This window comes from Saccoglossus kowalevskii, chromosome 18 (genome assembly GCF_978046115.1).
Source record: "Saccoglossus kowalevskii chromosome 18, keSacKowa6.1, whole genome shotgun sequence".
Taxonomy (NCBI): Eukaryota; Metazoa; Hemichordata; class Enteropneusta; family Harrimaniidae; genus Saccoglossus; species Saccoglossus kowalevskii.
Window position 1 is genome coordinate 25,308,841 of NC_140658.1, and position 24,807 is coordinate 25,333,647.

The 24,807-nt window shown below is 33.3% G+C and overlaps 1 protein-coding gene across 1 annotated transcript; it reads right to left on the bottom strand.

The window, feature by feature from the left end:
* Nucleotides 1-15,130: 15,130 nt before the first annotated feature.
* On the bottom strand, nucleotides 15,131-21,710 carry LOC102801910 (gastrin-releasing peptide receptor-like). The gene is made up of 4 exons (XM_006820149.2): nucleotides 21,566-21,710; nucleotides 16,447-16,592; nucleotides 16,066-16,166; nucleotides 15,131-15,965 (listed from the first exon to the last, which is right to left on the bottom strand). The coding sequence occupies exons 1-4, from the start codon at nucleotides 21,708-21,710 to the stop codon at nucleotides 15,221-15,223; spliced, it is 1,137 nt and encodes a 378-aa protein (XP_006820212.1). The 3' UTR covers nucleotides 15,131-15,220.
* Between the last annotated feature and the right edge of the window lie 3,097 nt (nucleotides 21,711-24,807).

A 24,807-nucleotide genomic window follows, 5' to 3' on the forward strand; every position in this document is an offset into this window, starting at 1 on the left:
CTTGTCTGACACAATATTACAGTAGAAAAAGTAGGATTTATTGAAGCTATTAGTTACATACGATTTTGCCTCGGCGATAACATTTGTTGTAAGCAATAAATGCGTGTCGCTTCTCACTTTTAGAGTATATGGTCAAATGTTGAAAATCCTTCTTTGAAACCAGATTGTTCATCCCATTTACTCATCTTCTTCCAGGTACTAGTTTAATAATTTTTGATTTATGACTGAGGTAAATAATTTATCAAGACTACTTATTAATATAATGCCCCCATAATTGGTTTTCTCTTCTGGTCATTCATTCTTAAAAACCGTTTAATAAGATAGATTACCCAGTCACATGCCAGTTTTTAACACTAGTATTAAAACATTTGGTAATTAAAATTAACATTAGTTCCGGGCTATTTTCAAAATGTTGTATATATGTAAATTCTGTGTTAAGTCTATACAGTTAGTAATTAAACATTCCAGTCTCTTCATTTTCATTTATCTATTCATTGCAAGAGTTCATTCAATATCAACATGGCATTATTTAGGCAGTGCGACCAGGCGTAACAGCTGCGCGTCTGCTTACAGCTGCGAGGCGCATTAGCATGAGTTCCAGGCTCGTGTTTCAGGTTTATATGTGTCTGTAATTCGTATTGCAGACATTGATATTTGACTTTATTTTACTAATCTTTATCCTGGATTAATTAACGCGGCGACACGACCACCGCCCTATGAGTATTTACCGTTAATTTGTTATTCAACGTGCTTGTCTTAATAACACACCCGAAATAGGACATGAGCAAGATCCACTATTCTATCAATACTAAATGTTTCCATAAACAAACTCATAAAATCTTTAACGATGTTTAGTTGTAATTTATTACACATACTTTCCGATTATTACGAGGATACCGCAAAGTATGCACTAAAACAGTATGTCGTTGCATCGACCTCCGCTGCGTGTCGATCGATACTCCCGCTGTATTGTCTTCGTGCATACATTGAGCTATCCTCATAATAACCTCATAATCTTTCCATGTTGGAATTCACAGACTCGCCGTACCATACAATAACGACAGCTTGTAATTTACATATGTTTAAATATGCCCAGATTTTCAGTAAACATTCATCAAACGATAATACAGCTGACAAATTACTCCATATTAAAAATGAGCATTCAACGTAGCCCATTTTAATTATATTTTAATAATCTGTCATGCACGATTTATGTGAAATTGTACTGGTATTTGCAGCGAATTACTAGAATTTGTCTATTAATGAAGTTTTGTTAAATTCCTCATAACACTTCATATGAAGCACAGCATGGCATAATGTGAGATGAATTTCTTTGACAGGAATGAGCAAATATATCACAGAGTTAATTAAATTTCAACATGCAACATAGCTGAAATTTATTAGTAACAGACTATGGATAAATACATAGCTGTATGTGTAATAAGGTGAATAAAAACATCACGTATTCATTGCGTCAGTGCTAATAATTGTAATATAAAACTGTCCTCTGATTTACGCAAAATTGCATGCGACTAACAATTTATTTTTTTGATTCGTGGTGTAAAACCCTAATTACGTAATTAATTGTATAATTTTATCTTTAATGAGGGATTATGAAATCATGATTATGAATCAACATTCAGTACGTAATTCTGAATTAAATTATTACAATTTAATCTCTACTTAATTGGAAACTAGACTTGAGATTTATTGGTGATTATCAGAACTTTCGAGTCGTTACTCACAGAACATCTTCTAATTTTCAGTTGTTTCTATTTGATTTGTCATTTACGAATATTCAAATATGATCGGTCTTCAAATATTAAAAGTGTCTTCCACATCGGATATCTATCCATTATTCATATCTCTCTACATATTTCTACAAACATTTCATAAACAATTATACAGCGGTGAACACGCAGAATGCTTTAAAGCAAAATTTTTTAACAATTGTGTTTTCGAGGCTCGTAGATCATGTGTACCAAGGGAGCTTGTAAAAAATCGTAGGGTGTTTTATCGATGAATGTTTATTAATACAACAATTAATACAAATTAACGAACTATAATGGAAACTATCATGGACCCTAGTGGAATATAGTTTGCAAATATTGTATTAATTTGTGTTTCATACGATAATTTTCAAATGACGGAAACCAGAACATTTGTTTTTTTTATTTTAATATTTATCACATCAGTGGTGTTCACACGATTCCATCAATAAAATAAAACGTAAAATACGACGTTTTGTTGTTTGGTGTTTAATACACTGTTAGGTACGTGTATCTTCTTCAATCACATGTCTCCAGCATCACGTCTACTAATTTATTGTGCATCTGATTTTATTACACTTTTTAATTCAAATTCATTATTACTCATTGAATAGCAATACATACTTCTGGCTTATTGCGATGTTTCATAATAATATTTTTAAAATGTCAACATAATTTTACATTTCTAATATTTCTAATGACAAGAAGGTTTAATAACTGATAACTGATAACAAAAAATACTTAGCGCTAGTTTGGCTATGATGATTGAGCCTGATGATTGGCATTTTCGAACAGCTGCTCAGCTAATATTAAAATCAGTTTTTATTTGATTAGCAGGACCAACTCCAAATACTGTACAACATTGCCAAGTAGGTTTCTCCCGGTAATCAGACCGAAAGCGACAGCATTGTGGTGCAGTATCAATTACCCGGCGCATAACATTTAACATACAATTTGCTTGCATGTTCTGGCGAAGAATCGCAACGAATTGTTCTGGACCGCAATCCGGAGATGGAAATCAATTCAAGGTCATGTCTATATTTGTCACAAGGGCAATCACAAGCAATATATTGAGGTGTTAAACACTTTGCAAACTACATAGTAACTGTGAATTATTTGTATATATAATTCAGAGTAGTGTCAGAATGATCCAAGAATAAAAGGTTTCAGGAATCGTACGCATTATATTTTATTTGTGCTTGTTCGTTGGTAACATATAATAAAATAAATAATCGTGATAACAATATATATACAGCCTGGATAAGTAAGATCAGTGGTTGGTCACATGATGTAGCTAATATGTTGACAACGTGTATTATAAACAGAGAAACGCCATTATAAAAACCAAGATCGACACTGAATAATGTATGCTTCTCAAATCAGCCACCAATACTGCAATCAGCATTGCACTTCAGGAGGGGAGGGGTTTTTGTTTAATCTCATATCTCGGTACTCATAATATCATGTCAGTTTAACTATTAGGAAAAAATAGAGTACTTACATCGCAACAAACAATTTTAATATATGGTTACGTGGATCATGTACTATGGTACGCACAATACAGTAATCAGGAAATAGATATGATATATGCATTTATCTAATCGATGATTAGCAATGCTGCAGTATCGTTAATCATGTCAAACACTCGTACAATGCTTAGTAGTTTATAATTGGTGAGTATATTTCTGTACTTTCTGTGGTTGATCTGCACTATATTGTTCCTACATTATTGTGTCGGTTCACATAAAACTGTGCATCTACACGTTACACACAGAATAGACAGAGCCATTTGGTGATTTATTAATTCCACGGGTATTTAATCCCCGTAACGATTAACGAGTTTTGGCTTAGTTGAAATGATGACAATGTGCAGAAACATACGAAGTAATAAATCGAGCATGAAACTATTTTCAACTTTGTAAATCCTAGGTTACATTGAGTATACCAGAGTGACTTTATTGTATTTCAGCGTAGCACATTGTAACTATATTTTAATAAACCACCCTTCATGACATTGCGCTGGTATGTGTAACGAATTGATTAATATATATGAATAAGTATTGATCGTTTTGTTCGATTTTTATATAACACATCATAAAGTACAACATAGCTTTATGTAACACATCTTTTCAGATTTAATTAAATTTCAACATGCAACGGCATGAAATATATTGGTTGCAGGTAGCAATGTGATAGTCGTTTATTCTTGGATAAAAAAACACTATACATTTATTGACTCAGGGTTAATTACTCTGAAGTTATCAAACATTTCTGGTGACTCGGAATGTGCTGATAACGATATTATACGGGCAAAATCGAATATTTCAATATCGAGTTAATTAGACTTTCGAAGCGAGATTGTCCTGATAATGTGCTAGAAGTCATATTCCTGATTAAATTAGGCTGACCTTGTTTGTTTGCAGAATCTGATAGTATTGTTGATATCATTTTACATGATAACGTCACGAGGATTGAAGGAACTGATATGTTTACATGGAAACATGTATATTATCTCTAGATATATATATATATATATATATATATATATATATATATATATATATATATATGCGACGGAGATGTGACGATGTGTATTGGAGCTGTGACAATAACATCCATGTACTAACACAGTATGATTTTACAATAAAAGATGATATACCTACGATAATACGTATACGTACAGTAGCGAGTCATGTATGCTGTAAACTAATATTCCATATACATCCAAGCAACCGAAATAATAACATAGACATTGTGTATGATCAGAGCTTGTATCATTTCACTGATATTTTCTGAATTCGTGTTGATTTAGAAGTATTGTGCGGATTCCGTAAATTCATATTGTAATATGTGCATGTGAATGTGACCAGTGAAATCGATTTTAAGGCATGAGAAAACAGTAAAAATGATTGAATTTGGGCGTTTGTACCGGAGCGCAGAAAATCATTTGCCCGATCTTATAAAGTAACAAAAGTAAGATAATTTGTTCAACATGCACAGGTCAGTCGCCGTAGATACAATACAATGCATTATATTTTCCATAAGAATATTTGAAGCAAGGGTATATAAGAAGACATTACTGTTTGCAATTGCAATTGCGTATTCAACCATAAAAAGCAAATTTACAAAAATTTAAATGCAATATAGCTACCTTGTTCTACACTAACCCATTAGCTTTATTAACTGTTTGAAACATAACATGTCAAACATGTCATAACATAGGTTGCATTATTCTATAAATATCCTATCAATAAACAATTTAATGACACATTTATGTCCCCGTAAAACACTCAGTGTTTCATTTTGACAAAAACGTTTATTTGTGTTTGTTTACAATGCGATTAATTTTCATCAAAATGTGTTTTAACTACTCTAACAAACACTTTTCAAAAAATAATATACGCATTTTTTTTCAATTTGAACGGTGTGGTTTTAATTAAAACCGTTTGAAAACACAAAAGTGTTCCGAAGATTTACAGTGTAGATGCACGGATTCGGTTCAAGGACAATGTGGTGTGTTATACACGACAATGCTACATATACTAGATTAGTTAAGGCGAAGCACAATAATTAATAACAATTTCTGAATTTATGAATAAATGAAAGTATTCTTTGAACCATCAACCCAATATAATTTGTAAATATTTACTCCGTCAATGTTCATTACATTGCCATACACATAATTAGTGTGTGTATTATTAGTGTGGCAGGAGTGATTCAAATATCAAGATAAATGGTGGAACAGTGACCTTTGATATATAAATAAACCAAATAAAACGGCAACAACTGATTCATATTCTACTCTCGGATTACGCAACGTGTTTCATATCGTATAAGTGTGGGGAGTTAAAGTTAAGACGTGACCTTTAATACAGAGATTACGTCTAGTGCATATCGAATGATTGCATTTTGAGACAAGCAGTTTATATCCGTTGTTGTTTTGGGTGTTGGCAATGTGTAGTAGTTACAGTACAATTAATGTATATTCCTCGTCATATCCCTAAGTTGTTTAGTGCGTCCGTAAAAGATATTCTATATCATTTAGAAGGTTACAGTGAAAAATATATAACACAAAACTTCTGATGATTTTTATATTTCGTCAACAATTAAATAATAGTTCTAAACTCATTCCCTAATTCACACTGATTCTGAAAATCATTTCAACATAAATAATCAATAGTATGCATAACATATTTCATTCACTTCCTATGACGCCATTACGAGCGGCGACTCAATAATCGATGACGGCAAATACAATTTTAGTCGATCTGGAGTCAATATTCTAAATGTGATTATAACACAGAATCGGCTATGATTCGACTTTATATTTATAATAAGTCAGGGTATCGTGTAATGAGGTTATTCAAATTTCTCAAATATAAGCATTATAATATGTTGCACATGAAGTCATCCAAACTAAATACAAGCATTGATATGATTTAAATAACTAGGCCATTCACTATAAAATGCATTAGAAGGCGAACAACGAACCTTTAGTCAACTTGCCTTCTATTACGATAATATAATATAATGTAAGCAAACAGCGGGTTAAAGCCAGAGCATGTTTTACTCAAAATCAATTTTATTACTTTTATTAATTACATGAATGAGAAAGCCGGTGATCGAAATTATATGGCTCTTCGCATACTACAGAAGCGCAAAATCTCCGACCCTCCCCAATGTTAAGTTTGAAAATAATGACGCACCCTCAATAATATTTGCATCTATGAAAATGTTCGTCAATCACGCTTAACACATCAATGCTGGTCAATTTTATGGAAATGAGGGAACGTCTAGTGTGACTAAACAATCGATTGATGTATGATCATTAAATTAAATTAAGAATGGTGATGATTATGACTCCTAAACTGTCACATGGCAATCAAAAACAATGATCGATAGTCGGAAATTGAAAAGCAATAACACAGCGCTATCAAAAATGAAGATATATAAATGCAGCAACACCAAAATGTGATTAATATATTGCTTTGCTTTGTCATATATTTGTCAAATAAAAAAATAACAATGAAACAAAATGACAGCTGTATTTATTTGCATTGATGCAACAACGATAACATCGACAGAATTCTTTCATATACAATACCGTCTCTTCAATTTCATTCAAGGCCCAAATGTGTTGTCTAATTTTTAAAAAGAAGACATTTTGTTTTGTTCTCAGACCATTGCTGAACGTTGCTGGATGCAATAGTGTACTCAATAAATAATAACATTTAGAAAATAATTTGTTGATAATTAATTCATCTACTGTTATAATATAAATGTTTTCTACTACTAGAGTTGAGTTGCAGAATATTGGAAGCAGGTTTTAATATTTTATTTTATCTACTTACAATAAGATATATTGATGAAGGTAATATTAGTTTCGATTAATGTGGAATAATTGCAATTGCAACCGTATACATCCGGGTTATGTCCTTCACAATGAAGCAAATTAAGAAGAATTCGATGTAGTTTATGTTAAATTTGAATAATAATACAATAATAATAATAATAATAATAATAATAATAATAATAATAATAATAATAATAATAATAATAATAATAATAATAATAATAATACGTCTGTTACCGTAACACCATAAGTTACAACATGCCGTAATTTTGCGGTATTTTACGGGGCTGCGCGTCGGTCGATACTGCCGCTGTCACGACTGTGCATACTTTGAAGTATCCTCATAATAACCTCATATACTACTAACACTATACGAAATAACATGTACAACCGTAGTTCGTCAAACGACAATCGCCCTGGAAATACGCAATGCATGAACGTAATGGAACTACAACCAAAATACATAATAGATAGACAATATATTTCAAAACATGTTCCACATGTGGGCTGACTATGCAATACAGATGGATCACCTATAATGCTCCTGATACCGACTGTATTATTTGTAAAACCCCGGAACTGGGAAATGAGTGACCTTCCACAATGCTCCGACCCTCCCGATTTATAACTAACGACAAGTCCCTAACAGCAAAGGTGGAACATCAAACAATTTACATGTGTTTCGCGGAAGGCTGTGAGACAGTACATCTGCTAATGGTTATCTGGACGATTTATGGGAATCCTTTAAATTAATACGCAAATTAGAAACATATAAGCTGCTAAGCTCGGTACTTAAATTGATATCCGCCGTACCTTTTGCCATTTGGTAGGTTATGATACTGCAAACATTTTCTTATCATTAAAAAGGGGTTTACGTCACGTGATACTACCAATGTTTTCTCTTAATTGGAAAAAAGGATTTTATGACACATGGGAAATGAACTTTTTGATGTGTATGAATGTCATTTAAAAGCATTAATTACGTATTTTAATATAACCCCTTCACAAAAAGACATATATTTCGGTAATGTTAGGACATTAATAGTTAATAAGATTAAGATGCCGTTCCGCTGTACTTATAATGTAAAATAAAGCAGGTAGTATAATAACTTTTATAAGGTCATGTATAAAACGGCGTCTGCAACTCTTCACACTGGACTAGCTTGACCTCGTTTGACCTTGTTACACGTGCATAACGCATGGCTATTAACGATAAACTAAAAACGTACATTACCGAATACGAAATATGTGAGTGAAATAGATTTCACATAAAAATTCCAAGTCTAAAACATAAATATTCTAGTTTAGTGGATACATGCAGATAGTTTAAGTGATAAGACAAGGGTCACAGTACTTACAAGAAACTTGACATGAATGCTAGGTTATAATAGTTTATAATAGGTTCAAGTTCATGATTAGAAGATCCCATGTGTTTAACAGGACATATTATTAAAACCTATTTTTTTTCGGTCGGAGCCTAGTAATATCGTCCACGATATTGCCGAAAATTAACTGACATAACGTAAAATATACATTTAATATTTAGCCCAGGGTGACTCGCAACTGTAAATGAAATTTTCATAATATTCAAATTAGTTAAAATCTAATAGCATATGTTATACAGCTCAACACGCCTTACATATGTATTTACGTTTTGTTTTGAAATTCGTCAATTGAAACAATTACTGATCATGCTCGTAGATTGTGTACATATATGATGTAACTTTTCTTAAAATGAAAAGTGTCTGATGTTCAAAATCAAATTTGAATCCCAAGGAAATTACCGCAGTTACCTGCCTTATTATTCTCTTGTTGATGTAACTATTAGGTAAAATATTTACAATTAAATAATATACGTATGTATGTATGTATGTATGTATGTATGTATGTATGTATGTATGTATGTATGTATGTATACTGTTGAGACGCATGTTTACATCATCGGAGTTATGTCCATCAAATATATGCATAATTGTATCTATATTGCATCATGAATCAAACTTGTTAGATAATTTACCATTTGATGAGCCCTACAAGAAACAGCTAGAAAAATGCTAGAATCATTATTACAATGATCATCTCTTTTTACTCGTATACATATATTCAAAGCGTAAATAATAAAGTACAGTTATTGTTAAACAATCTCTTATGCCAGAAAGTTCATCATTACGTGTTATTGTTGATAACAATGGACTTTAATTTCATGATCGTTTGTACTCGCATATTGTAAATTCTACGTTGGTGTATCTATTTCGAGGTAATCAATTTTTTATTTGATGAAATCACTACGATCTCATCGAGTTTCGTGGGAATCATGCTTTGTGGCAAATTGTGATGTATCACATCTAATTCACAGTTCCTCATAGTGTATGTTATGCAGTACAGCTCATTTCACGTGAATACTTGTGATGTGAAATCACGTATGTAATAATTGTGTATTCACGTGTACATTATTTATATAGTAGGCGTAACCATAAGCAGGTATTATCGCAGATCGTCGGTAACATTTATCTTTTATAAACTGTACAGTATGTATTTAATGATCTAAAATTATTCGTGTCGTTTTTAGTTCAAGTAATACAGACTCTTTGAATACGTGTCTACTTATGGTCGAAAACACTAATTGATTGGATATGTTTCTAAATTGCAAATTAACGGCAGTTTGCAGAGTCTTGTTAGAAAATCGACATAGTGAAAAATATTTTATATTATATAAGGGTTTGATGTATCGTAATTTATTTTTGTATTTTAGGTCATATATTTTGGTGAGATTAATGGTAAATGTAAAATGATAAAAAAAATCTCCATTGATAGATTCAATGATGTTAACGTTTTAGCCCACATGTTTGACATTATGCCTATATAGTTGATAGGCATGACCAAAGGGGTGTACAATAGCTGCAAAAGTACATATATAAGTCACACGCATTAATTATGTAGAGACAGATTGATCTATATATCCAGTTGCCGTTTTCAGTAGAGTAATTTCCATCAAATCTGAAGTAGATAAATGTCATAGGAGACTTTTATCGAATGCTATCAGTCTTTTTAATCATGAAACTAATCATGAAAGGAAACGTATATCACTTGTTTGTCCCCAGTGTGCTCATAGCTTAACTACACTGAAGGCAGTATTTTTGTGCCGTATTTTACGCCGTTCGCTTGCAATCAATACACCTACATATCAATACAAACACATACAACACATTTACTTGCTTCACCATCATATGGCTTTTCAAATCCTTATCATGTTTGAACGAAAACCTAACTTTAATTTAACAATACATATTCAACAAGTACTGCATGATTCCTCTTCTTCAATACATTCAAATAATTGCACAAGCTGTCATGGGATTTTTGGTTCACACTTTGTAATGTTTTCCCACTGAATACATCCATCTTCGACAATAGTCGACATCATTGGGCCATCTAGGACCCAGTGAGATAAAATGACATGTAACTATAAAAGTACTTTGTCAGTTTTAATGACTTCACTATTAGCGAGATTCATTTAAAGTCTTCGGCGTATAAAATCAATGTGCCTTATTCCACCTGGCTGATTTTCCGTAGAGACAATGTAAAATTAATGAGTAGAACCATGCGTCCCATGTGATGAATGAAGTAATAAATAAATAAATAAATAGATATCGCACTAATACATTGTACTACAATCCGTCAGCTATAACATTATTCCCAAATATCCGACTAACAAAAACCGGAGCAAACTTAATTAAAAATTTAGAAATAACGTCCACATTCGAATCTGAATATTAAAATTTCAATAATACGCAATACATCGATATGATATAAGAACAGATGATTTTCTAAACGTTCTGCTGACATGGGAGCAGTTATCAATTATCACATCACGACGACAAATATTGTACCATTATGTGACGTTTAACGCAACATATCACTGATGTCATGAAACGATAAACATCATAATACTCCGGTAGTATGTCACAATATTCCATGTTCATATCATAGCCGGAACTATGTTCAACTGTGACTTCAAAATCAAAACAAACAGCATACTCCGATCTCAGTATCAGTAAGAAATGGTTTTGACGTACAGGGACATTTGAGGTTATAATGTTATAAAATGTAACACTCATGCGCAATAAGAAAATAAATACGGCATATTGTCCATCATCAACATTGGTTGCGAAAAAGGCCAAATAATTATCAAGAACAAGTATTCTAGTTTCAGTAACAACATGCTTTCATATATGTATTCAAATGTTCGTCCAAGTTACTGATTTATTCCTAACATTTTTCCTGTTTTTTCGCTCGCAAACTACAGCATATAAAAAGTGTACATAATCTCATCATTACATCATGGTAGCCACTCTATTGAGAACGTGTTTGCGTCTACTAAACACCCGAGTGATTATCAAGAACAACGATATAAACTTGTGGCGATTATCAACCGAATTTGCGAATATTAACTACACCAAAGAAAACAAAATTTGTGTCCAGTGTTTACGTGGAAATAGCTTGTTAGCCACCGATCGACTGAAATGAGGACAACGGACATCCCTTTCCACTTTACGATAAACTACACACCATCGTCAATCGTAAATGGGAAAAAACACAGTGTGTCACAACCAGCAGCACTAAACTCCTTCAAGCCAAAGTACCACCTACACATCTGCAGCCGTTATCACAAACAAGGTCAGAGCGTGTGCATAATTACACCATTGTATCTTTGGAAAAACAGCGTGAGAATTGCACATCATGCAACGAGAATCACTCAGTAAGTTCACTTACAACCTTCAATAATTTGAAATCAAATGAAAATAGTTCAAACAACAAAATCATCAATCACAAAAACATCACAGTACCATGTGCGCCACCAATGATACGAAATAACATTTTCCTTACAGAAAGTTCCATCACGAGTATACTATTTTGTGTTGACTTAACTGTAAAGATGAGCTGTCCCAGTGACATATCAGAATTAATCTACTTGGATGTTGTATCAACTGTTCAGTGAGACAGATGGGAAACGATTGTTTTATTATATGAGGGCGCTCATGTATTGTAATACACCAATACAATATAACCACAATGCACAAAAACAACAACATATCACCGGTACATTACATTCAAAAGAAACACAAACAAGTGATAATTTAGAATGTCTTAATGTCGTCAAGCATGCTATTTATAGACGTATCGAGTCGTGGCACATATTCGCCGAATTTATTCGTATAGGTTATCAGTTTTGCAATTAAATGGAATCAGTATGTAGTTTCTATATACAGAACAAAATACATGTATTATATGTAAGACCTTGCACATGTGAGTATACTGTCATCGAACGTAAAAGCATTTTAAAAACTATTCTTTTGTTTAAAAGCCATCGAAGGCATTGCATGCCAAACGGTAGCTGCATTTGCCTATATTTTCTTACATGTATTAAATGTATGTAAATTCATGTGAAAACGTGTCTAACACAACAACAAGAAATGAACAAAGACGATGGTCTATTTTACGTACATAATTATTGTTGTTTAGGCGGTTTGGTTTTTGTGTTATCCGAGGTCGGTTTTTCAACTTACATCCAATCTACAGACGTATGTGTCGTTCAAAGACAGTTGTCATGGCAGTTAAGTATTGAAAATTAAGCACGTCAACTAGTTGCAGACAACATCAGCGAGTGACGAGAAAACAATCAGGTATCAGAAGATGACCATTAAGCAAATAATTGACGGCCAAGTAAACAATAATCAAAAGCAAATGAGAGTTTGACGATGGCTCGTCTCCCCGCATGAAACAAGTATTTACCAGAAGCAGCGGAGTTACTTGTCAAATGAAAAGGTCATTACAATTTAGCAGTACACAAAGACCGTCGACTCTCATTATATTTCAATTATGCGACTTCATTTAATAAAATAAACGTAATTCTTTGTATCACAGCACAAACGTATGCTATTCATTGCCGTTATTGATTTCTTAAAACTACATAACTGCCAACCTTTATTGTCTGCAACACTTATAGCTATTAGCTATTATGGCAAACGTTTCCTTGATGAGGCTTTTCTTTCAGACTGAATCCAATAAAAATGTCCGTATTTATATATCAACTTGATGAGAACAATGTTTTTTGCAAAGGCAATTACTGCTTTTCTAATTTGAAAACGTGATTTGAATTTATAATCACGAATTTTAATCCGTATCAAGTCGAGTCAATGTAAAAGTGTATAGGGCTGGCAGGATAAGATTTAATGAAATGCTTTTCATAGGATGGTACATTATAATATTTCCACATTGCCACCCGATCGCAGTTTTTTTGTGTGATTATAAATAACATTTTCTTTGCTGTATTGATGGAGTTGTCCCCAGTTCAGTTGGATAATTGAATGAACTGGTGAAACTTGCATTACGCTTCATCCACACATTTTAAGATTAAAGAAATATTAAATACCAAATTACATATTGTTTAATTTGCAATTCATTTTAACAACGTGAATATGAATATGAACTAATCAGCGGGAGAAATATATATGACCTTCTAGGCATACAGTCAAGCGAGTCAGTGGACCCCTTCTGTTTCATAAGTCGTACCGCCAATAAATAAATCTGATTCGCCAACAAAACAAATACTTGTATTGTGTAAAAAGTATGTGTTGTAAAATTGATGACTATAAAATGCAAAACACATCACAATTCACAATCTTGAGATATTTTGCTTTCAGTAAATATTTTGTTTTTTTACGAAAAAAAAGAAATGATTTAACCAGTAAAAAACACATTTTGTTTGAATGTCTTTGTGTCAGAAGTCGCCATATATTTTTTTCAGAAGATCGAGCATATCGATGATAACATATTCAGTCTAGAACCAGGCAGAGTCGTACAATAACGCTTTATGTTGAAAAATAACATAATTTGATTTTTCATGGGTTTAGTGTGATACAGAGTAGAGAAATTATTGCTTGTCACTCTGCCTTCTGTTGACATTTACAATATCTTATCATTTAGTATTTACCACTTCTTGAAAATACAACATCATAGGTATAATCCTCTGTTTGATAATACAAAACAGTTTCAGTCTTAGAATTATCAGATGAAGTATTTGTATTCTATACAAGCTGTAACATAATCAAATAATATCTAAATCCACATTCAAAAGAATTTTGACAATTCGCAGAAAACAAAACAAATAAGTGACAAATACACATGTACATTGTCAGACCCGGAAACGCAAACTGTATGGACCCCGTGGAATGCATGAAGTGATGTCAGATGATTCGAGTAGAATGAGCAAATCCTGCGCCATGTGCAGTTATCCTTTTATTATTCAAGTGTTTTTTGTCATCAATAAAGCAGTAGCATATTCAAGCTCATTATATCGGCCAAACAATTTGAATGTGAACGATACTTAACATTACTATTTCTTGGTAGGGATATTTGCAGATGTCAGGATTAACAAGATTACATCCCCGGTAGCAGTAGATCGTTTGCCGTAAGTAGCTATGACACTTCAGGCTTACACACAAATATTATGAAATAAAATGTTGTCTATTGAAACATTCGAAGCCAGATATATATATATATGTTTTTTTATACAACCATGCCAGTGTTAGTCGCGCAATTATCACTAACAACACAACTAATATTCTAGATAACGTCTTGTTGGCAACATTCTCGGACAATTCCATTTCCTGTGGATATTTTAATTATGTATACATTCATACTTCCTCTTGAATTTTACATTGGACCTTCAAATTTACTCAATACTTTTAAGAAATCCAAGATATTTAACATTCGCTACTTGTGAATGTATTTTAACTGCACGCACGATGTTTTTGGACGTTGCAACATATCTCAGCCGCTACTTTCTACACTTGTCTAGTCGTCTCGCGATGAAATTGCCCATATGGTGAAAAGGTGATTTGCAGCTGTTACTGGAGGCAACATGTAGTAAGGGCAAAGCAGTTGATATTGATATTTTCACTACGCTCTTTAAAGTATTATAATTTAGCTTCTCCGAAAATAACATCAAATAACTCTTCATTTTGCTGAATTTCAATTATCACACTACTTCTCTTTAAGAACACATATATCTTTGTTATATACTTCGAAATCCAGCATATTACACTCTATCTCCTACATCGTACTGTACACTGCTTTCGCTAAAATCACTGTTAAACCATATATCATTGGTGTCAAGAGTCGAAGTGTCATCATGGGTGTCTAATGTATTTATTCCAGAGCTGCCCTTCACACAACAAATCAGCTCACGAAACCCGCGTCGAAAATTTGCGTTCATAATTGAATAAACGACTGGTTTATAAATACAGATCGCATACAATGCCGTGTCCGCGAGGAATTCAAAAAGAGAAAACCACTTATTGTGATATAACGATTCATCGCTGATAGCAAGTGAGATTATGGTATCTATAACGGTTGGTAGAAGCAAAGCAGAATATAATCCGACTAGAATGAGCAGCAATTTTAGCGCCCTTTTGCAGGCAGCCATGATTTTTTCATTTGAAGAAAGCAAAACCTGGGCCTCCGTCGATCTGAGAAAAGCATTGATTTTCGTAAACGAAACACCGATAATTGCAAGTGGTAAAACATAGAAGAGAAATACACGCGATAAAGAAATTAACAGCAAACTCGATGACCTTGTATTCAGTTTACAAATGCGGGTTGACGTATTGGCGGCGCTGTCGTTTGATTGTCCATTCGGGGTGAAGTTATGCCACACATCGCTGAATACAGTCGATGGGATTGCAACAGATAATGAGAGCAATTGAATGATAACTGCTACTGTGAAGAATTTCTTCATGGTCCGAATGCTGTATTTCCTCATTGAACGGGATAATGTAAGAAACCTGTAAGTGGAAAAGAGTTATACGATTTTATTTAACATTTTCAACAAATTAAATACGTTCACGAAATGATTAATATTTCGTAAATATTTCCGATACTCACCTGTCTATAGTCATTGCTGTCAAAGTGATTATGGACACTGCTAACGCATAGTCTTTAGAAAACATGATCGTCTTGCATAATGCAGCACCAAAACTCCAATCCTGTGACCAAAAAGTATTTCACTTTAGGCTATTCAAAATATGAACATTTTTGTAATTCGGGATATTTATCATATTAATCACATTTACATGATTATATGTGTTTCACTCGCCAGATTTGACATGAGATCAGGCTTATCATTCAATTTGTGAGTCGTTGTAGTATCGATAGTTCATTAACATTGCTGTCAATAGAACTGAAATGAAGCATACAGTTTGTTTAGTTTTTCCTAGGGTATGACATAATAGCGCTAATACAATGTTCCATGAAGAAATAACTTACTTCATACACGTAGTTACCAATGATGTCAAACGGCATGGCCAGGAGCAGCATTATGATGTCACCAAGAGCAATTTGTGAAATGAACATATTGGTTACACTTCGCATGTGTTCATTTACTGCCACCACCGCTGTCACCAATACATTGCCTAAAACAAAAAAGAAGAGACCACACAACTCAGCAACGTCGTTCACTGTTACAAAATGTCATGGTGAGCCAAATTGTCCTAATGTGCACATAAGTACACCTCATAAATAACGTCAGATATTAAAATCAGTTATAATAGTTATTTATTATAAGGAGAGGTTATTGTCAATTGCTTTGAATTGGTTTGGAATGGACTATTATTTCAGGTCGACATACACGTGTTGCAATATAGGATTATATTCCCTCTCGTGAAAAACCATTGTTCCAAGTATATCAAATGTTTTTAAGTTTACCCTGATATTTTGTTATGTAACCAACCATCTTCCAAAAGTAATCCATACTAACTAATGTGTACTAACTAATGGTTTGGTTTGTAAAATTTTGCAAGTAGACTAGAGGTTGTTTAAGTAAATTGCCTGCATGCGATTTTAATTCAGAATTCTAAATCAAATTGCTACTTCTCTTTCCCAAGGAAAATAGAAAAAAAACAGTCTAGTCTGCAATCAGTTCAAATGTATTCCAATGTAAATAAATGCAGTATTGGATTTAAACCAACAGAAGTTATTGAAAGTAAAATTACCTAACGACGTTTAAGTACATGCAGTTAACCTTATACGTCGTGACTTTTCACAATCTTCTGCAGCTGTACACTTTTGTTAACTTACAGCTGAACCAATTGGGACAAGAAATACTTCTAATAAATACAAATAATGACATCAAAAACAGTACATCCTATAGAAGATAAATCAATATATGATTGATTGCTTGAGTTGTCTATGTCGATGGACATTAAACATGTTAATAGCATTTATTAATTAAAGTCATTGATTGATGTTTAGGGGCATGTATTGCTTTACAACTTTCCGTACTTTAAAGCTCACGACCGTAAGGTAGCTTTTATTGTGACGGATGCAAAGAATATATAGCAGAGTTCCGTGTACATAGCCTTTTTATTAACCGAGAAGTCAACATGTATGACAGAGGCGCGTTAAGTTACACTGAGTGTAACATTTCTTTTTACTATTGACCTTTGAGATGGCCTTATTCAATATATAATATTACATAAAACGTAAATTGCATTTGACCTCACTGTATTGACGCATGCGTTGTGGAATACGGAAAAGGAACTGAAGCATGCGCACTGCGTACACAATATGTAAATTACCTTTAACGAGGTTATGACGTAGACATTATTCATGAATATTACCTGTAAGTGTAATTATTAATAGAAAGCATTTATTATGAAACGCCGGAATTACGTACATTTGGTCTTGACCAGCACTCTGTCTATTGTGTTAATTGGAAGACTGTACGCGCTTTCTATCATGCTAAACTAGTCACCAAATTTAACAACTGTTTCGGCCTTCACACTGTAGTCTGAATGAGCATAGGCAAGCTTCAATATGTTTCGATTGTAAACAGCGCCATCAGCGGTTGTTCCCGGTTCCATGTATTAAGTATTACCCTACCAAGTATTACACTAACAAGTCGTGAATTTTAACATTTCCTTTCAAATGAACAGACACCTAACTAACTGATATACAACATGATATCTATGCGAATCACAATACGTTAGTGAAATATGAATAAATACATTTACCTATCATTATCAATTTGATACAGCGGGTGAACAAGATGCAAATTAATAATCAACACACACCATGTGTCGCTGTCATCTACACGATAGTATGTCTAGCTAATAGGTTGTGTGAATAATAAACTCCTTTATTACATGTTGCATTCAGTTGAATGGAGTTAATGACAGATGAACCTGGTCATTACTTTGGGGATTCATGGAGAGTTAGTCATGTGAACAAATGAATTGTGTGACCCTGAGGGTATCTGAAGCGTTAATGGTGGGGTCGCCAAAAAACGGTTGTGTGCATTATCGATCGACGAATCATTTAGGGCAAAGGTTTAAAGCATAATTCCGACTTGTTATTGCAAACGGATTGAAAATGTCCAAGAAATACGGATGGTTTTGTATTTTTGAATTACGAGTGTAGTACTCGCAAAATTGAAAGTAACACGGCAAAACTAAAATTGTTTTCTATGATAATTTCATTTGTTCAATGTTAACGGCGCTTTTTACATTAAAACACAGCGGCAGCTATCAGCTAATCTGGCATAGATATACTGTCTTTATGCATTTTACTCATAGCACTTGATTAGCAATTGATATGTATAAGTTGGATCAGTAATTAAAAAAATAATAAATCTCGATAATGCCTCAATTCTGTGACATTTATCCACTCCACAACAAATGAAAACTATTTAATTGAAGTCTAATCTGCTTTACTGAAATTGACGTGATTTATTTAATTAGTACATGACAAGTTCGATTCCGTGCCTTACTAATCATTGCTATCAAATTTGTGTAGAAAAATATCAAACATACTCCTAATACTAAAAGATTGCTTAAGCAATAAAGTGAAACCTAGGATGCTATGGCGAGATGATTTCAAACGTACAGCAGGAGAAGCCCTAATGTAGCACGGTTAAGAACCAGATAAATTGAATGTAGTCAAATATAAATAAATAAATAAATAAATAAATAAATAAATAAATAAATAAATAAATAAATAAATAAATAAATAAATAAATAAATAAATACATAAATAAATAAATAAATAAATAAATAAATAAATAAATAAATAAATAAATAAATAAATAAATAAATAAATAAATAAATAAATAAATAAATAAATAAATAAATTTTAATTGATTTAAACATCAGACTTCTAATACAATTGTAATTGTCGTATTTTGCGTGTGGCATATTCGCCAAGCATGTTAATAGTATACATATATACTGGCGAAGCGTAAAACTCAGTTACATATCAGTTACACAAATCCATGTATTATCTCAAATCACTTAATACTAGCAGCATTCATGCAGAAGTCGATGAATAGTTAATCAGGCTGACCGAGACTATCGTGAATATTAATTAGCGACTGTTGGCAAACGCCGGAAATGTGAGACCGTATTCATGTGCAATCTTATTACAGTCCTTTTTGTCCGATGTGCGGAAATAAGCCTGTATTACAATAATTACATGCGATGCCATATAAGAACATATTTGGAATCGGTTTTCTGATAATGTTGCTTGGCTTAACTTTTTTACGATTCCTGTTAAAATGAATATTCAATAATGATATTTTGGTTGTATTCGCCGCCACGCGCTACATGGACAACGCGTTCGTTGTAAACAAAGGTAAACGTGTTTAAATGTGTCGTAATATAAAGCACTTAGTATATTCTAAACTAGAATGACGGGCAAACTCACGTGTTTTGCTTAAATGACGGCTAAATAAAAATAATAATAATACGGTAAGCCACATGGGGGCCATAATTCGGACAACTGAATACAAATGAGTGTTTAAATTATTTATTTTATTAATCAAGTACAAATAATTCATCATATGTCAATATGAATATAAAATATATACGGTTATTAATAATGCAGAAATCAGACCTCGAGTTAATGCATTATATTTTCGTTCATGTTAACCGATTATGTCATATCACATACGTGGATGTCGAGCATTTCACAACCTAAACAATTATCTGCCGGGAGACTGATGAGACAGTTCAGCTGTCAACGTGTCTAGGGAAGGTTTAGTATAATCCCCTATTATCTATCCGCATTAGTGACGCATAATTTACCAGGTATTGTAATCGGAGATGTTAAGATGATATCCGGCGTGCCTTTTGATATTTGCTAGCGTATATCTATGTATATATATATATATATATACAAAATGGAGATTTAACATATGCGAAAACAAATAATAATAATAAAGCATTTGCGTACACGTTTATTAATATTGATATAGTCGCTCCGGAATATACACTGTGTTTGGTACAAACAAATGTCCTCGTTGGGTTTTCAAGTTGGCCCACCCACTTGGTTAAGATAAAATAATAAAAGGAGAAAATATTCAATAAAAGCTGGAGCCAGCCTTGGCAGTTTATCATATTTATTGCATGTGTACAGCGCGTGAAATGGCACACACAATCGATGAGGAATGCATAAAATGAAAGCACTGAAGCGGGATTATATATTAAGGATCCATGTGTAAAACTAATTACATACATTATGAGGCTTTATTAATACTGTAAAATGAATATACCAATTGCTTCATTAGTGTACGCTTTCAACGCTGGTGAGCACGGATAAGAGTTAGATCACGTGGAACGTAAGCAAGCAACTAGTATTCTAGAATTGTGTCATTCATTGTCTACGATCGAACATGCACGATTCACATTAAAATAAATTTCTCTGGCATTTTGGTCTCCTATATCATACTAAAGTCTTCTTCTTTGATGCAACAACAATCCTGCCCTCGAGTATACTTTGCGTTATTTTCATAATGCTTATATTGTTTGATCGATCTTTGCGGTGACTGATTTACTGACGCGGAATGACTGCAGGTGTATATCGTAATACTTTCCGACTTAATAATGTGTTACATACACATCGTAAACAACCGATGTTGCCTTTTAAGCAGCGGTTTTATTGTGTGTACAAAGTGGTGGTTATTGCTAACGAGCTACTCAACAGGTAATATATTGATTGCAATATATAATAATTGAATATTTGATTGCCTCTATATATGCAGTAATGCAGGTGTGTCCCTGTGATTAAACAAAATATCCATCTAAAAATGTGTTAATGATTGCACAGTAAAAACAACTATAATGTATACGTAATGCGTCTATCAATGTTCAATAATGTCATTATTGAACTGTGGAAACAATGATCCAAAACAATACGTCTCTTTGATTGGAAATTGCACACTTTAGACATGAAGCAATATATATCATATTTGCTATTGAGAACTTGAGCCACAAACTGCATTGATAATATTGTTCGGGTAAGTAAACATTATGACTTCTGATTTGAATCATCAAGTTAATGTATACATGACAAATGATGGTACATAAATATAATTGTCTCCGTGCGTACGTACCCGTGACACCAATTATGAACACTACTAGATACAGCAGTATAATGGACACTGTCTTCGTACTCGGCGCGCCTTCGTCTTCATCTGGTTTATCAGATGGCCATATATCGTTGAGGTTCGGGTACATATCGGGATCCAGTTCTGCCATGGTTATCACGACTTTAGTAGTTGATAAAAAACATCAACTCAAACTCTTTGTCTGAGTTATGAAATCGGTAATGTTGAAACGAGCTCGATCTCAGCTTTAGATGTTGTGTTTCAGCGAACGCTTGATGCCAATATATGTGTTCGCTATGCACATCACATACACCACTGAACGGAATGCCCCATTATTGTCGCAGGGGAGTCCCATCAATAGAATGAAAGAACATCATTGTGTATTCAATAAAGGACTTTATAGCCAATAGCACATGCATTTGTACCGCCTTGATATCGTTTGCATATGTTTCGTGGTTGTATATGTGAAACGTATGGTTTGGTATGTTACTATCACGCTATGAACCCCGTTCAATGAAGGAGTCTAAAACTGTAGGCGTGCTATTGCGCAAATGACCCGTTCGGCAATGTGTGCGTTGTATATTTCTGTCTTTTTCTGGATGTTTTTAAAACAGAGTTACACTCTCACGAGTGTGCGCTTTATTGTGACGGAAAGGCCCATGTACATATTCCACCGCCACTCATGTTTAACAGACATGCGCAGTCGATCATTGTTCTGTCTATAAATGGAGTCATCCTTGTATGTCATCCATTTGATAGAACAATGTGCACCCTTTTAAGAAAAAACATTTCACGAGCCCGTTTGACCCTACTTTAACTTCGAGGTTGTAATTATTGTGCTCTCTCCGTGTCACAAGTTATTCATATTACCTCGTTAATTGGTAGGGAAATTTGATTCGACTAGTTTTGTCTTGGCTGTATGTGGTCGATTAACTATGGTAAAGTCATGTCTCCTAGGTAATAACGCAAGCCATTCGTGATTGAAAACGCTAAAACGAATAAAATTTAGTTACTATTTGAGGTAAATATATTCACGTGATATAAACGAACGTGGAACACGTTAACGTTAGGACAATGGAGTGCCTTCAATGAACTCAAACGTGTACTTACTATTTTTACTTTGTATTTTATGCATACAGAAGTCAAGGAAATACTAATACGTAAGTGTGGCCACCATAATCACACTTAATATATTTTGGTTTGTTGAATATTTTAGAACGTTTCAATATGACCAATTTAATAACGCCGCTCTTATTTGATTAATGAAGAAATCGTGTTCACACTCTATACTATCCGTAGACAGAAACTGTTATTTGCCATCTTAGCTGCCTATATAATCGCCGCAAGTTCTTTAATGGTAAGTGACTTAAGTGAATTACCCCAAAGACGTTTCGCATTTACGCATTTCTCTATATATTAAGTTAGTGTGCACTCGTCGCCTTGTAATTGTATTGCCGATGTGCCCTGAAAGCTTACCCGTAATACATGGCTTGAAAACCATAATTGAGCGTATATAGAAAGAATTGAAAAAGGTGCTCGGTATATAAGCTTATCAGTTTTTCTTATTTAACATACAGATTTGATAATCAAACAAATGTATTTCGTTTCACACATGCAAGGATTTTTGTAATTTAACTGACCGCGAAAAATAATGAAGTATGTTGTGTGAACACGTGTGTGTTACATGTGTGAATTGTATATACACGTTAAACTCATTATTGACTATGAATTGTGTGCATAAGTGTATCGTGTGTGTAAAATGGTTGGCACTGCCTTTATTTTTATCATATAATAGATACTACTACTAATTAGACTCTCGCATTTCTTGTTAAGCGTTTAAGTGTATAAAGCTCAACCACTCATGGGAAATTACAGTACAATCGACACTTGAGGATAAACAATTCTGTGTAGAGAAAGCCACAGTCTACAGATCATCTTTGCGTATTGTCTACTTTTCACTTTCAGTTTGTTGGTGTATGTATGTTTGATACGATAACACATTGTATGTTTTACTATCGTGTTTAAAATTTCTTATCTGATTATTCTTATTCTTTCCGATTATAAACAGCGGAAGCGAAAAGCGCTCACATGACTTTCCATTATTGACGACGGTTTATAGATGCCTGCAGTATTTGTAATCAGCGAAGTGACAGCTAAGATTGCCTCAACAAAAGGATTAGTACTACATAGGGTTCATATTTCCTATGGTTTGATGATTTCATACAACGTTCATGAACTGTATATACACGTACTAACACTGGGATATAATTAGATTATTTCATATATACCTGTAACACAAATTACACTGTAGGTACCGATATACTTTTTCCTAGTCTTTGAAAAACATAATATTAATTGTTAATTCGGCTTATTTTGCATAGCTTTGGGCAAGCAAAGATGTAAGGTATAATTTACAATAAATTTGTATGTTAAGTTACAATATATATAATATTTCTTCTACTTTATTACATTTTGTTTAATTCAACTTCAATTAAATTGCAATTCTACATGGTCAACTTTCAATCAAAACCCAACGCAATAATTATTATACTACATGAGCTTATTATAACACCACATGAGCTAATATGTTATATAATACTCATGTTGGCACAACAAGAAAGTACTGTTCTTTTCCTTGGTATATTGTTGGCAAAGTTCCCAATTTGTTCGTTTAAGTCACCTAACACATATTCGAATAAATCATCGAATTAAAATAATCTATGTTCGAGTATGCCACACATCATGTTACGTAATACCTTCCTTATTCAGTATAGCAGTTTATATATCTTTTATCTTTCAAATTTATTCATGTAAGTACTAGAGTTTTTTTTATAACTACCGTTTGCATCACTTTATTTGAGTGCGAATAACTTCATTTGGTCTGTCCTTTAGGAATTTTCTTTATCGGCGTCAACATCATCACTGGTGTGTGTATTTGCGTTATCAAAATTAATTATTTGTATGTGCCTTCCATAAAGACTATAGAATGTCAACTTTTCGTGCCACTGGCGTTTCGGTAATACAGTAAATTACAATTCCTACAAGATGTACTTATCATCGATAATCAAAACACATTCTGTGCTCTACCTCTCCAATTTCACCTAAAACAACATCGTGCAATCTAGGTAATCATGTTGTTTATCTACTTTCTCCGAAATGCTACGCTTTATTATCGACCTACATGTATTCCTTCCAGTAAACTGTGTTTAACATCCAGATATTAACATTGTCGGTAAGCAGTACTTAAG

What these genes read in the sequence shown, in the direction of transcription:
- LOC102801910 (XM_006820149.2), bottom strand. Translation starts at nt 21,710, where the DNA reads ATGGCAGAACTGGATCCCGATATGTACCCGAACCTCAACGATATATGG. An exon ending in GTTCATAATTGGTGTCACGG is followed by an intron (nt 16,593 to 21,565) that starts GTACGTACGCAC and finishes TTTTTGTTTTAG; the next exon opens with GCAATGTATTGGTGACAGCG. An exon ending in ACAGCAATGACTATAGACAG is followed by an intron (nt 15,966 to 16,065) that starts GTGAGTATCGGA and finishes TTCCACTTACAG; the next exon opens with GTTTCTTACATTATCCCGTT.